Genomic DNA, 15,919 nt, shown 5'->3' with positions numbered 1-15,919 from the left:
TCTGAATTTCCAAATCGTTATATTTTCTAAATGAAATACTTGGAAGCGTTAAAAGAAGAATGTGTGTGTGTATGTTCAGTTACTTTCAATAAAACAGAAGTTACTAATCTGTGCCAAGAATATGAGGACTATTTTCTTCATGGTTCCTAGTAAAACAGTTTGGGGTTTGTCCTGTAGGAGGTCTTGGCTGACCCTTCAGAGAAGCCTGTGTGGTTGACTGCCACCAGTTGTGCGAACTCCGGAATTTTGGGAATGGTGAATTGCCTTCGCCTTGAAGCAGAAGGCCACCGAATCAGGTATGTAAGCATGCCCTTGAGTCATGTTTGGGAGATGAGATATTTATATGTTAGCAGCTTCTGAGGCCTATAGCAAAACGAACAAAATGTCAATTCTTCTCTTCAGGTGTGTGTTCATTTCCAACTTGAACCCTTCATCTGCTGTCCCACCCACAAGTCTTTCTTCCCTGGAGATGCAGAAGATTGTTCAGAAGGACTTGGTGATGAATGTGTATCGTGATGGAAAATGGGGCTCCTTCAGGCATCTCCCATTGCAGCAAGGTACAGCCTTTGAGAGCTGAGGATCACTTGCAAGGCCTTGAATCTGAATGAACTTTCAATAGAAAATGAGTAGCTGTTGTTCTTACAGTTACGTTTTATTATTATTATTTCTAGTAAACAATTTTGAATTCTGCTCCAACTCAAAGTGAACAGTAGCACACTGTGGTGGCAGGAGGAAGGATAGGCTATGTAGGGCATCTGTAGTACTGCAAAGCAAGAAAGGGCTCCCTGGATAGCAAAATGGAGGAGGAGGAGGTAGAAATTGCACAAGGAATTTACTTGTTTCAGAAAGTACGTACCTTTGTTAATGTGTGTAAGTTCTTACTGTTCTTCTTCTGCAGCACAACCTCAGGAACTGACAGAATATGCCTATGTAAATGTGCTAACTCGTGGAGATCTTTCATCTCTTCGCTGGATTGTCTCCCCACTTCGACACTTCCGCACAACTGATCCCAATGTTTTACTCTGCAAAGTCTATTACGCATCTCTCAACTTCCGGGACATTATGCTGGCCACGGGGAAGCTTTCTCCAGATGCTATCCCTGGTGAGTTACAGTTACACTAGAAGGAAATGTACTTATGTATTGTTGTTCTAGAATTAATCTCTTGATTATTAGTTATGCAGTGGCTAGATTGTATGCCAGTATGCCAGAAAGCCTGCTTTTGAGAAGGAAGTACAGCCCTGCTGTGCCTACTTCCAGTTATGGGTTTTTTGTTTGTTTTTTTTTTTTTTTTAATATGGCACAATTAACAAACCAAGTGTGAGGTAAAACAAGTTGAAGAAGGTTCCAGAGATGAGCATGGTAAATACCAAGGTAAGAATGTTGAAGTTTCATGCTACCATGCTATTGGACATGCTTGGATTTCAGGGAAAAAAATGCACAATGAAGTAACTGCCTGTTTACAAAATGGAGGTGGTATAATCTTGCTTCATAGTGAGTTAAGAATTAATGTAATGTCTATGAAATGGTTTTAAAAGGTGTATTTAAAAGAGAGGGAGTGGAACATGTAAAAATCTAGTGATTTGAGTAAGGCTGGGTTCCCCTTCGTGACTGAACCACCTGGCATAATGGAAGGTGCCCCTGCCCATGGCAGAATGTTGGAAGTAGATATCTTTAAGGTCCCTTCCAACACAAACCATTCTGTGGTTCTATGACTGGTATAAGTGTCTACCTAAAATGTGACTTAGCAAAAATTCATATTTCACAGTATATTTTTGCAGTGATCATCCTTTCTAGTTTATGTATCATTATTTTTCTGAGGGACAGAATTGCCTCTGAAGATGTTTTCATGAAATTTCTCAGATGAAAACTTGAAACTAAAGCAATATCATCAAGGATGAATACTTCAGATTTAATGAGACCGAGTCCTTTTCCGCTACACTTGGAGTGACATGTTAACTATGGCAGCTTATGAACTGCATACAGAATAGACAAATCCCAGCACTCTTGTCTCTGGGACTTAGACTTTCAAGGACTGCTGCTGTAGTAAAGAAATTTTGTAAGAGAATGGTTTTTTTAATAAAAGTTGTTAATGTTCTTTTAGGTAATTGGGCTTTGCAGCAATGCATGCTGGGCATGGAGTTCTCAGGACGGGACCTGGCTGGAAGAAGAGTGATGGGACTGCTGCCAGCAAAAGGGCTGGCCACAGTAGTAGACTGTGAAAAGAAGTTTCTGTGGGAGGTGCCTGAAAACTGGTAGGTCTACTTCTGTTTTCTGGTTAAGATTTGCCTTCCTGCCTGAGGCTGGTGACAGCCCTGATCAAACCTGAGTGCTGCACCGTGGGTAGATTCCCCTCTGGGAAATATTAATAGGGCTATAGTGTCCCAAACAACTGTAGGATTTTGGATTAGATTCACTACAGGATTTCAGCACTAGTTTTTGTACAGTGCTTGCAAAAGGTTCTTATCTTTTTTTGTGCTCTTAGCTTCATGTGTTTCAGTATACACTGGTATATCAGTGTTGCTTGTGTTACTGGTTAGTTATTGAACTATTTTTGCAGAATGATAAAACCTGGCTGTACTTGGCTGTGGTAGTCTGCTGTATGATTGACAACCACTTATACTTTCTTATCTATCTCAGCAATGGAACCTTTCCATGGCAGAAACACAAATTTCAAAATTTCGTCAAGACAATCTAGTAGTCTTTCCCAAGGCTAAAGATACCTCTTCCATTTTGCTCCTTAGGACTCTAGAAGAAGCAGCTTCAGTGCCTGTGGTTTATGCCACTGCTTATTATGCTTTGGTGGTTCGAGGTGGTATGAAGAAGGGTGAGAGTATCCTTATTCACTCTGGCTCAGGAGGTGTGGGCCAAGCAGCCATTGCCATTGCCCTGAGCATGGGCTGCCGTGTCTTTGCTACTGTAGGTGAGTACTGAAAGTGCTCCCCAAAGTCATGGGGAGAAATAGATTATAGCTAATAAATAGAGGAAGCATGTGTATGTACAGGTATTAAGTATATATACCTATTTAGGTATGTATTTATTCCCCCCCAATATGATCTGCTGTAGCTTTGATCTAGTTTCCAGGCCAAGAACAGGTTACATGGTAAATACAGCTACTGGCTCTGTGCTTGGAAATTCCACAGCGCAGTCAAATTTATCTGTCTCTGTACACTATATAATCAAAAGTATGGAAGGTGATCATGGCTTCCTCATTTTAAATTTAGTAATATGAATCCAGTGCCTGTCCATTGAAAGGCTCTGATCTGTTTCTGGTCCTTGTTCCATCTCATAAATGAGCAGTGGAAAACAGACAGCCTTTTTCCTAAAGTCTGACATCTTGAGAGACTGAAAGCTTGGAGATGGTTTCTCAGACTTACAATCCTTGGGGGAGAGATGTACAGTGGAAAATGGGCTATTTCATCATAAAAATTAAATTAGTGACGTCTTTCAACCTGTCTTCTACTTCCAGGTTCCACCGAGAAACGTAAGTATCTCCAAGCAAGATTTCCACAGCTAGATGCTAATAGCTTTTCCAGCTCCAGAGATACCACCTTTGAGCAACATATACTTCGAGTTACCAATGGAAAAGGTGAAGTTCAAGAAATATTTTTCCTTTTTTTGTCAGCTAAGCCACATTATGCAGTTGTGCGTTCTAAAGACAATATGAGTCACTAGAAGACAGGGTTAGGCTCTCAGCAGAATTGAGTTTAAGTAGGTGCTTCTCCTTTCATTGCAGGTGTCAACCTCGTGTTAAATTCCTTGGCAGAGGAGAAGCTTCAAGCCAGTTTGCGTTGTCTTGCTCGACATGGACGCTTCTTGGAAATAGGCAAATTTGATCTGTCTAACAACAGTAATCTTGGTAAGATGAGGCATCAGGAAACACTTCTCATTAGGTCCTTTTCTGCAGGACAGCTCTCCAGCCTCCCCAGAATTTATTCTTGTGTCTGGTATGACTTGGTCTCAGGTGCATAACTGGCATTTGTTAGATTTTATATCACTGATGGTTGCCCAGTGTTCCAGTCTATCCAGACCCCTCTGCAAGGCCTCTTATCCCTTAAGGCAGTCAACAGCATCTACCAATTTTGAAGGCACAGGGCAAGATAACCCTGATTTCTCTTGGATGGGAAAAATTTTTTGACTGTTATGAGGTGATGTGTTAATGAAAAATTACAGCAATGTTCTCCTGTTGTAGAACAATTGCATATAGTGTCGAAGGTATGCTTCCTTATTCTAATGAAGTTTCAAAAGATGCTATCATATTGGAAGGTCTTGCTATGGAGGAAGAGTCTCCTGTGGAGATAGACATGATGTATATAGGATTCTAGCTCCCCTGTGACTCTAACTCAGCTGTCACTAGACAAAAAAAAATGTCCTTTTTAATATCAGACTGACCATGATGTAGCTTGTCCTCTCAACACACAATTTTTTTGGAGCGGAGTTTCTGTGAAACTGGTCTGCTTGTAAGAGAGCAACGTAATGTTATGTGTTGGAGAGTATATGCAAGAATGAGTTTGGAAAATGCAGAGTTCAAGCATCTGACTGCTTTACTCCTGTGATCTATGCAGAAATGTTTCTGAAGCAGAAAATGGATAGGCTCCATTTTGAAATGTCAGCAGCATCAGGTCATAACCAGGTTGCTTTCTCTAGGAATGTCTCTCTTCCTCAAGAATGTGGCATTTCATGGGATCCTACTAGATTCAATATTTGATGAGGGAAACCAAGAGTGGGAAGCAGTATCAGAGTTGTTGAAGAAAGGCATAAGAGATGGAGTAGTAAAGCCCCTGAAGAGTACAGTCTTCGACAAAGAAGAGGTAGAAGCTGCCTTCAGATTCATGGCACAAGGAAAACATATCGGCAAAGTTATGATCAAGGTAATGAGATAATTATTTTGATTCTCTGGTACATCTGACCATCTTCTGGTGACTGTTGGATATTTGGATCCATTTCCAGTTGAAGTTCTATGAGTAGGACAGCACAGGGTCAGTTTTACTTCTGACGCTGTCACAATTGTAACTGTCAAGTCTGGCACTGATTCTACAAGGTTCATTCCCATTGACTGGAGGAGCATAGCATGGAAAGATAAGAGATGCATTATGTATCTGGTTATCTGATTGTAACTACCTTTTGTGTGTGTGTGGTGTTTCTGGATTTTTGTTTGTTTGTTTTTTTCGTTGATTGATTGGTTTTGTTTCCTTTTTTTTTTTCTTTTTGGGTGGGGAAAGGTCCAAGAAGAGGAAAAGGAGTATCCTTTAAGAAAGTCTGAACCAGTTAAAATCTCTGCAATCTCCCGAACCTCCTGTCCACCTACCAAGTCTTACATCATCACAGGGGGCCTAGGAGGATTTGGGCTGGAATTGGCACAGTGGCTAGTTGAGAGAGGAGCGCAGAAAATTATACTGACATCTCGTTCTGGCATACGAACTGGTAAGCAAAAATTGTAAGGGAACAGGAAACATGGCTGCCTTTCAACAGCTCTCAGCTTGTAGTTTCTCTCCATTTTTAAGTATCCTATTGGTGACTAATAATGTCTTGATCTCTTTCCTTTCCGTATAATCAACCTTCAAGCTGTTGTCTCCTTTATTGTAAAGGAGGAACTGTCTTTTAGCTTGACCCTTTTTTCCAACTACTACTTTCCCCCTTTTATGCTTCCTAATTCTATCAACCCATTTTTCTCTTATACTGAGTTTTTTCTGTAGCCTTTAACCTTTCTGCCCTCTGCAAAGTCTGGCTACCTCACTGACTTGTCCACTGACTGTAGTGTGTTAGATCACATGCCACAAGGAAGGGCCTAAACACTCCTTGTTAAAGATACTTTGTCCCTCAAGGTACATGTGTGGCTGCTCACTCTTGCTCCTTAGATAGCTCATCTGTAAAGATGGACCTTGCTATCTGATAGCATCCATAAACATTTTTACTCAGATTTAAGGCATTAGTTTGATTACTGTGGCAGCATTGAGATCTATCAGTAGTAGTCTTCATTATTTCCTCATACAAATTCAGTCATAATACAATTTGTCTCCACAGGCTTCTTCTTTCGTTTGTCAAGTTCACAATCACACCACTTATGTGTACAAACACATAGATCAAATACTACTTCTCAAGATCTGGCTGTGCTACTATAAGCTGTTGTTTTGCTCTAATCCAGCCAGTTTTCCCAATCTCAGTACCCAAATTTTTGTTCAGTTCTCTTCACTTCTTGTAGTTTTCCTTCCTTCTTTCCTTCCCCCCACCACCACCCCAACCCTTAGGTTCTCTCAATGCTGTTCTCCATTTTATCTGTTTAGAATTTCTGAAATTCAAATGATTTCTAGCTACTGTTCAGATTTTGCCCAATTTTTATCTTGTAGCTGAATCAGGAATTACTTAGCTATTTAGTCTCTATCTAGTCAGAAAAGCGTAAAGGAGCAGCTTAACCAAAGCCTTATTGTTAGGATTCTTCATCCCAGGCACTGTCCACCTTTATTTTTTCTAGGCTACCAGGCTAAACGTGTTGAAGAGTGGAAGGCACTGGGAATCAAAGTGCTGGTATCTACCAGTGATATTGGAACACTAGAAGGAACACAGCTATTGATAGAAGAAGCTTTGCAGCTTGGACCAGTTGGAGGCATCTTTAATTTGGCTGTGGTAAGTGACAAAATTGCTCAGGACTTGAAAGAGGCAACATCCATTCATGTGACTTTTTTACTAAAGGCAGTCAGGCTTCATACAGTTTTAGTTAAGTTCTCTGTGTTTCAGAGGACACTATGCTTTGGTCTTATCTGGTAATGAAAGGCTTATGGGTCTGTTCCCTTGACCTGAGAAGCAACAGTATTGGGCCAGTGAGTTCAGTTCTGTGGTGAAACAAATGTTGCCCTAGCCTGTGGACAAGAACAATCCCATGTAGAACTTGCCAGAATTTCTGCAGTGTCAATACAGAAAAATTACTGAATAAAGCAGACTTGGCAAAAGCCATGTTGTCATGTTTTTGGATATTCAGGATATGTCTGTATTGCAAAGTTACGAAAATACATTGTGTAGCAATATCCTCTCATATCTCAAGCCATGTGGCATATTTAAACAGAGAAACTGGAGATACTAAAACTACACTTTCTTTTTTAATCCCTCTTCCCACCCCTTCCATAGGTCCTTAGAGATGGCATGATTGAAAATCAGACCCCAGAATTATTCTTGGAGGTCAACAAGCCAAAGTATTCAGGGACCCTTCATTTGGATCGGTAAGTGTCTGTAGAAGGGACCAATAAGAACTGCTTTTAAAGTCATGCAACTGATCAAACTTCATTGTTTTAGTCTTGCACTAGCCTTCAATAGTAATACAGTTGGCAGGTTTTTCTGATGGGATTTCTCTCTCCTGCTCTGCTCCAAGGGTGACTCGTAAGAAGTGTCCAGACTTGGACTATTTCGTTGTGTTCTCCTCTGTAAGCTGTGGAAGAGGAAATGCTGGGCAAAGTAATTACGGCTTTGCCAATTCTACCATGGAGCGTATCTGTGAGCAGCGACATCATGATGGACTCCCAGGTAAGATGACTTTACTCATTGCTGAACATCCAGATGAGGACCAGCTCACCAGAAGCATGTGCACTTACCTGGAGTGATAAAGTATGTTGAAGGCTGTTTTCCACTCCTAGATGTTACCCTGAGTCATTCGTGTATGAATGAATACTGACCATTTATCAGTACAAAGGAAATGCAGGCCTTAGCATAGCTCGTTATTAAGTTCCTTTTTTATTAACTCCTGTTGCTGCCATGTGCTTTGGTTAGCTGCTTAGTGTGTTCTTCTAATTTCTTCTCCAGGCCTGGCAATCCAGTGGGGAGCCATTGGTGATGTGGGTATCTTGATGAAGACAATGGGAAACAAAGATATTGTGGTGGGGGGAACGATTCCCCAACAAATGAGTTCATGCCTGGAGGTGCTTGATGTCTTCCTGAATCAGCCTCATCCTGTCATGTCCAGTTTTGTCCTAGCAGAGAAGGTCTCAGTGAAAGCTGAAGGAGGTGGTCAACGGGATCTTGTAGAAGCTGTTGCTCACATCCTGGGTAAGTGCTGTCACTCAAACACTGCTGGATGGTGCCTACACTCATTGCTTTTGGAAAGCAGTGGTGCTGCTATAAGCGCTCTGTTCAGCATCTTTTCCTGATCTTCTGTGATGTAGAAATGTTGCTGTTGTGAAACTGTTTGCTTTTTTTTTCTCTTTACACTGCTCCTTCTCTCAAATAATTACTTTTCCTTGTATGAGTTTTTTTCTGTTACTGTGTGTACATAGATGTGCATATATACTCCAGTATCTTGGGTTTTATTTAGAGTGAACTGGTACCTTTCTCCAAACGGAGAATCAACAGGAACAACCCTCAAGAGCAAAATTCTGGGGCAGCACATAAGACAGCACATACATAACTAACTTTCTGAGTGCTATTCCTGTTTTTAAACATTCACCTTGGTATGTCCTCATGCCACAAAACGTAGCTTTTCTCTACTTGTTGCTGAACTGGTAGTGTATTCACTTACCAGCTCTGTCATCCCATGTGAACGTCTAGTAACCATAGCTTAACTATGCATTACAAGTGCCACGTCCTTCTGTCTGTCTTGAATCTACTTTCTTTTGCCATTACTTTTCTGTTGGTAGTGAAGAATTGGTATCAATTCTATCTACTGTTTCCCACTTCAGTTGGTTTTTTTTGCAGACAGAACTGTCTCTTGATCCTTTGTTTTCTACCAAAAACGGTACTGATAAATGAAAGACAGTCTCCTGAGTGTTACTTAAGGCTTGTGTATAACACTGACAGTAAATCTGATCTCTCAGAGCAGATGTGGCTTTTAGAAGTGATAGGAAAGGGTCTGGGAAACCACACCAGCTATAGGGTTAGTTTGGAAGAAGAGAGTGAAAGCAACAAATGGAGGAGCTAGTAATGAAGCCTAATGATGGGAAGAGTGGCAACATGGGCAGCACAAAGTGGAGGGGACAAAGAGCTGTAGATGCAGGTGTTACTAGGAGAGGCCTTTGACAGGTAAGGAAAGGGTAAGAGATTGAACAGTGTGAAAATTGAAGCGGAAAAGGCAAATGAAGCCTGAATCTATCACCTCCTCCAGTGTTGTAGACATCAAGTGTTGCAGTCAACCATCTCTGACACGGATAACTTCCATCTCATTGTAGCTGAGGATTAGTTGCATTAGGTCTAGGAGTGCAGTTTCAGTTAGAGCCTTCAGTGTGTGGAATCTGTGTAGCTGACTGTTCTTACTTGGTCTAGAGCTGATGTGAAAATATTCACAACCATTTAGTTGAGACTGATGTATCCTCTGTCATAAATCTGTGCACATTTAATATGTACTCCAAATACTAGATCCCATATGACAAGGTGGAGATTGTAGCAAAGGTGACTCTTATGAAAGTATTAGATGATCCTGGAAAGTAAACTGCAGCTCTACAGTTGCAGTTTATTGAGATTTTAGGAGATAGAATAAAGTGGAGAAGGCTGCTAGAGAGGCTTAGAGCTGAAAAGAAATTGGCCTTTTGCTAGTATGCTCTTTTGTTCTCAGGGGTCCGTGATGTGAGTAGTCTGAATGCTGAGAGTTCCTTGGCTGACTTGGGCTTGGATTCCTTGATGGGTGTGGAGGTGCGCCAGACACTGGAAAGAGACTATGACATCGTTATGACCATGAGAGAAATCCGACTCCTTACGATCAACAAACTGCGGGAACTTTCTTCCAAGTCCAGGACAGCAGAGGGTAGGGAGTGTCTGGATTAGGGTTGCTACAGTCATCCTGAGACCAAATAATTAAGCTTCCCACCTGTTGCTTTCAACTTTAGTGACGTAAACGTCTATAAGATCATGAAATAAAGTTATAATTGAACAGCTTTTAAGTGACAGACATGTCACAGAAGCGTATTGCCCACTAGGACAGGCCCATCATTTCTGGGGGCAAGGTGTATGAGCAAGGCAAGGGCAAAAAGCTGCTTTTGTGCTTGGCTAGCAGCTGCATGCATGAGTACTCTTACGCAGCTATGTGTGGGACGCAGCTTGAGACCTTTTACTTCTCTGGGCAATTAACAACGTAATGTCATGCTTACAGGAAAAGCATGTGCAATTGCTGCAGAGCAACTGACAGTAGGAAGATCCCTGTATCTGTGACCTGATGATGTAGTGAAGCAACAGACTAATCTAGGGCAGCTCTAGCCCTGAGTCCTTTAGGACTATGGCTGTGTGACAAGACTGATCCTGAAGCTAATTGGGTTTGTCTGGTTTGCTTTCCTTCAAAGAGCTGAAGTCATCCCCACTGATGAAGACAGGCCCAGGTGAACCTCCAAAACTAGATTTGAACAACTTACTGGTGAACCCAGAAGGGCCAACAATCACTCGTCTCAATGATGTTCAGAGCATGGAGCGCCCTCTTTTCCTTGTTCACCCCATTGAAGGATCCATTGCAGTTTTCCACACTCTGGCTTCCAGACTTCACATGCCCTGCTATGGGCTCCAGTGCACAAAAGGTATCTCAGTTGTTCAGCATCTTGAATTTGCAAATATAACATTTTGAACTGTAGTTGCTTTCAGAGAGGGCTTTGTTTCTAGACTATTAAACTTGAAGGAACAAGTATCAGGTCTATTACTGTGCAGGGGGTCATATCAAACATCCCCAGTATCAAGAGGAGTAATAGATTAAATTGAAGAGTTTATGTATGTAAAAGTCAAAGCATCCTGTTCAACCTGTCCTTGGAAAGCAGGAATATTACTAATACTTGTCCTAACTGCAAGTTGTTAACCATAATTTAATAATTTACCTGCAAAGAAACCTGGATGTTTTCAACAGGATTGTTTCTGAGTGCATGAAAACATAATTTGTCTCTGCCAGTGTCTTTTCACCAGTCTTTCTAACTCGCTTCCATGTTCTAGCCGCTCCTTTGGACAGCATCCAAAGCCTGGCAGCCTATTACATTGATTGCATGAAGCAGATACAGCCTGAAGGACCTTACCGCATTGCTGGATACTCTTTTGGTGCCTGTGTAGCCTTTGAAATGTGTTCCCAGCTGCAAGCACAACAAAATGCTTCCCATGTACTCAACAGTTTATTCCTTTTTGATGGGTCTCATTCCTTTGTGGCAGCATATACCCAGGTAAGGGGCACAAAGAGAATCTTCTTTTTGGGGACCATCCTCTCTCATCAGGGCTCATTTTTCTCAAAGCTTAGTATTCTAGATATGACCAATCTGATGAAAAGCTGACAGAATTTTATTCATTTTGGAATGAATATTTTGGAAGGATTTTGGAAGACAGCTGTAGACAGTGGATGCTTAGAGATGGCTGAACGGTAGAAGTACATGAGAGGTGGTCTTCATTAAATGGCAAGAGTTCAGGCACAAATGTTGCTCTTGCTATGATAAATCATAATGTTAGTATGTCTTCTGGAAGATCCTGGTGCTTGCAAGTCAAGATCCTGTTGTAGTGGTATGAGGAAACCTTGCTTAAGGCTTCCCTTTCATTTTCATTTTACTTTGGAGAATACTAGACTCTTGGCAATTGCCACCTCTGGGTTTGCTTTCTGATCTGTCCTGAAGGGATTTCCCCCCTTCATTTTTTTCCCAGTTCACATCTTTGGTTCTATAATTGTTTTTATTTAACTTTTAACATCAGGCTAATCCCTCTCATGTTCGCATTTTATTCTTGTCTGCTCCAGAGCTACAGAGCCAAACTAACCCAAGGAAATGAGGCTGCACTGGAGACTGAAGCATTGTGTGCCTTTGTTCAGCAATTTACAGGCATTGAATACAATAAGGTATTGTTTCTTATTTTTGAGATCCATATGTCTTGATATTGCACAAGAGGGTGTATATTTTTTGTTTAATGGAGATGTATTCTCGGCTATTGAGACTAATGTGAAAAAAAATGTTAATATTTCCAGCTGCTGGAGGTTCTTCTGCCCCTCAAAGATCTGGAGGCTCGTGTGAATGCTGCTGTAGACCTAATAACTGGGATTCATACAAACATCAATCGTGAAGCACTCAGCTTTGCTGCTACTTCATTTTACCATAAACTGAAGGCTGCTGACAAGTATATACCAGACTCCAAGTATCATGGGAATGTGACACTGATGCGAGCAAAGTCTCACAATGAATACGAGGAAGGTCTGGGTAGAGACTATAAACTCTCAGAGGTCAGTCTCAGGCCCACTGGTGACTGTTGAGTTTCTTCTGATATTTGGGGAAGCCAAAGGAAAGCATGGGAAATCTTCCTTACTGAGGAAAAAAAGGACAAAACCAACCTTAAAGAAATTATTCTGCAGCTGTGGTGCTCTAACAAGAATTGGAAGTCTCCAACAGCAAATAAATTTATTGGTTTTCTGTGGGTAGTGAGGGCCAGAAAGTCACCCCAAGACACCTGTATGTAGGATGAGGGTTCTGTAGTTGATTCTTGGCAGCTCTGTAGAATGACTTTGGGTACTAACGATGTTAAAAGAGAGCAACTTTCAGCCTCTTTTCACTGTAGACCCTGAAGGCCCTCACCGAATGAGGGCAGCCTTCTGAAGAGCAAGTGTCAGTCTTATGACAATAAAGGCAGCTTTTTCTCTTTTTTTCACTTAGAAGCTAGTAGTTAGAAGTGGGTTTCTTGTGGACTAAAAAAAGTTGGGGTTTGGCCCGTAGTCCAGATAAGATCACTGTTCTTTAGCCCCTGCTCACATACAAGGCTTAAGTTGGTGCAAATACCAAGGAAAAGGAAGTGATTTTCAGAATTCTCTTCCTGCTTCTGACATCTCCTATCCTTTCAGATGTCAAATTTAGTCATTATTAATTCCAGGTTAATTTTTATGTTACTGGAGTTACATTATGACCTTAAAGGAAGATTTCTAGTGGTGGGAGAAAGGTAGTGAGGAAGGGGGGGGTATTTATTTACTTTACGTAAGGGCTTCGAAGTAGCTACTTTACCATTCTTTCTTTGATATTGTAGGTAAATTATTCTTTTGGTACTAGGTTGGTTAACTTCCTGCCCAGCTTATATTTGAGTGGATCACCTGTTAGGCTGTCAAGCTATTGTGCTTTAAAACACTGGTTCCAAACAGTGCCCCACAGCTGATCTGTGAAAATGTATCAGAGTAAAACTGGTGCTGTTTTTAACTGAGTTTGATAGAGACAGTAGTCTAAATTATTAATAACTTAGAAGACTAACAAACTCAAAGTGGGTAGGTGACCAGCTGGTTTTACATTGTGAATGAAAAGTTTTTCTTTTTTGTACTTACACAGGTATGCGATGGGAAAGTGTCTGTCCATGTTATTGAAGGGGATCACCGCACCTTGCTGGAGGGAGATGGTGTTGAGTCAATTATTGGGATCATCCACAGCTCACTGGCAGAGCCACGTGTCAGTGTCAGAGAGGGTTAACTTCTACTTCCTCACTGTCAATGATGAAGAAAATGCCAACAACATTCCTAGTTATGACAGGCCCCAAGGAACTCTTCCTGTTCAACATCTCATCTGCTATGCTGCCAGAACTGGGAAGTCCAGCTGGACTCAATTGGTCTTTTTCTGTCTCTTTCTTGCTTATCTTTTCCAACATTTATGGGTTCTATCTCCTTCCCTTCCTATGGCTGTTTTTCCCCCTAGTCTTCCCTGTCCATGTTAACTGTAGTGCTGTGACTGTCACTATGCACTGCAGTGAGGGTTTCCCACAGATGGTTGCTTCCTACACCCTTGGCAGTATAAAAAAAAGAAATTTAGGAGTAGATTTCTTGTGCTTTATATTGTTTTTGTCTTAACAGTATTCCAAAGGGTATGTGATAGCACTTGTTGACCAAGCCTAGTGAACAGGGAGAGGAGAGGAGCTGCAGCTGATTTTGGAGATACTTTTTATCTGTGAAGAATCTGTCTGCAGTTTAGGTCAGAAAGAGAATTCCATTGAGGGTTTTGTAACTATATTTTTTAATTTGCTATATACTATGTATTTATTGTGTCAAACCAGAGACTTATTACTTGGTTTTAATTTATCGTGGGTTATAGGAGCAAAGAAGCATCCCTTTTTGGAGGGGAAGGTGTATTCTACAAGGGAAAGTTGCCCATCTTTGAAATAATCTAGTTTCTTGTTTGTTTTGTTGCTTCTTTGGGTTTTTTTCTTTCTTCCACTGCCCTACCCTTTTCAGAAAGGAAAAGGTAGAAGGAAGGATTCTTGCCATTGTGTACTCTTCAGAGGAGAGAGGGACCCGGGGGATAGGGGGATACAGATGCTGCTGTATTGAACAGACATAACTTGGACATGATAAAAACAGGCAAAGCTGTCCCTAGGCAGGTACTGTGTTTATATTTTTGCAAGGTTCTGTGGCCCGCTCTGTCAGAACCTTAGTAAAGCATTAAGATTATTGCTTTACTTTATTCCCTCTCACCTCCAGTCTTGCCACCCAATGAAAAAATTTGAATGGGGAGGGCAGGGAATAGAATTCCTTAACAATAATTGAAAAAATCCTCCCACCCCTGCTCTCTCATAATCAAAGCTTAGGAGAACATACAAGTATCTACTCAAAGCCCCTGTATATTTTATTTAGCTCAGGGCTTGCTTAAGCCTTCATTTTCCTTTCAGAAATGAGACTGGAAGTCCCACATAAGTTAGCTAAGTAATCAGTTTGATGGTCTGATTTTTAAAATACAGTAGTACCTTTTTAAAGGAAATTTGCATAAAATTAAATTGAAAAATTTCTTGCCTTTGCTATGCTGGATCTGTCCTTTCTGAAATCAGTAAATCCTTGTTACACTTATGATACAGAGGAGACCTGGGTAGCAACAAAGCAGCAACTAGGAGGAGCTATTGTGCTTCTCAGAACTGCTGTAAAACCCTGGTTCTCTCCACCCCCAGTGAAGTATTCTGGTAGTACAGGAGCATTCCAGTGACAGGAACAGATGGCTCTTCACTGCAGGTTCTGACCTAGTGTCTTCTGCTTATACCACCCTCTGTTGATAGTGGCTGGGTTAACTGATTTTAGTTTTATAAAGTATTTCTTTTGTGAAATCTGAAATAAAACAACATAATGTCATCTTAAACCATTCTGAAATGTCTTGCTCTTTTTTTCTTTTTTTTTTTTTTCCTTCTAATTAATACTTTTTGGTCTGCAGAGTGTCTTTTTAGCTTTTCTAGTATTAAACGGAATTCATCACTGGTTGGTTTTTGAATTCTTTCTACCATCATGTCTTAATCCCATGTTTCACCTGTAATCTCTCACTTCTCGGTATAAAGCAAAAACTATTGCTGACATATCTGATTTGGAGTCTGTAGAAATAATAATAATCAAAATAATAATAATAATAATAATAATGAAGTCTTAGTATTCTGAAGCATGGCTTCTTGTTGCCATGATTTTGGTACCTTAGATACAACCAATTTACAACCATAATATTGAAGTGGAAACTTTTAGATGGGCTTTTATTTGCCGTATTGGACGAATCATTAATACTCCTGCCTCAGTTTTCCCATTTGTGAAATGGGACAATAGCATCTACCTCAGGGTCTCTCTGAGGATTAGATAGGCAGTGGGTATAAATGTTCTGAAGTGTTAGTAAGAGAAGGAGGAGAGTGTGTGATGTATGAGGGGTAGTGGATACTGATACTGGAGTGGCTGTGTGAGCTGTGTGCACACACCATGGGACTTCATTACATCTACTGCGTACTGTCCCTGCACCTACTGACATTGGGTACTACATAAAACAAAACAAATGGGGACTAGTTGGTTTGGTTTAACTACTGGCAGTTGTAGTTAGCCTGAAAAAAAGGTAAAAGAATCCTACTTGTGTTGGTTATATTTAATACTGGAAGGAATAAAAAAGGATTAAACATAAAACAAAGAGGTACAATATTGCTGTGCTAAAGTGTTTAATATCTGAATGGGTTGTGTGGAAGGAGCACATTAATGCTGGGATTAATGCTGTCCCATCTGTTGAAGCTGGAGTTTGATGA

General features: G+C 40.8%; 1 protein-coding gene across 1 annotated transcript in view; it reads left to right on the top strand.

Moving 5' to 3' along the window:
- Nucleotides 1-15,012, top strand: part of FASN (fatty acid synthase) — a 41,756-nt gene extending 26,744 nt beyond the window's left edge. The window contains 19 exon segments of the mRNA XM_033076668.2: nucleotides 178-296; nucleotides 403-557; nucleotides 899-1,102; nucleotides 2,103-2,253; nucleotides 2,743-2,921; nucleotides 3,468-3,587; nucleotides 3,735-3,857; nucleotides 4,646-4,869; nucleotides 5,221-5,422; nucleotides 6,471-6,622; nucleotides 7,121-7,212; nucleotides 7,362-7,513; nucleotides 7,790-8,032; nucleotides 9,531-9,719; nucleotides 10,252-10,479; nucleotides 10,883-11,103; nucleotides 11,664-11,762; nucleotides 11,889-12,140; nucleotides 13,225-15,012. Of these exon segments, the coding sequence (XP_032932559.1) occupies nucleotides 178-296; nucleotides 403-557; nucleotides 899-1,102; nucleotides 2,103-2,253; nucleotides 2,743-2,921; nucleotides 3,468-3,587; nucleotides 3,735-3,857; nucleotides 4,646-4,869; nucleotides 5,221-5,422; nucleotides 6,471-6,622; nucleotides 7,121-7,212; nucleotides 7,362-7,513; nucleotides 7,790-8,032; nucleotides 9,531-9,719; nucleotides 10,252-10,479; nucleotides 10,883-11,103; nucleotides 11,664-11,762; nucleotides 11,889-12,140; nucleotides 13,225-13,362 (3,243 nt within the window). The 3' untranslated portion in view covers nucleotides 13,363-15,012.
- Nucleotides 15,013-15,919: the final 907 nt, after the last annotated feature.

The sequence above is a fragment of the Catharus ustulatus genome, chromosome 20, assembly GCF_009819885.2.
Source record: "Catharus ustulatus isolate bCatUst1 chromosome 20, bCatUst1.pri.v2, whole genome shotgun sequence".
Classification (NCBI taxonomy): domain Eukaryota; kingdom Metazoa; phylum Chordata; class Aves; order Passeriformes; family Turdidae; genus Catharus; species Catharus ustulatus.
The sequence above is the reverse complement of the archived record's forward strand: the minus strand, read 5'-3'. Positions and strand labels throughout refer to the sequence as shown.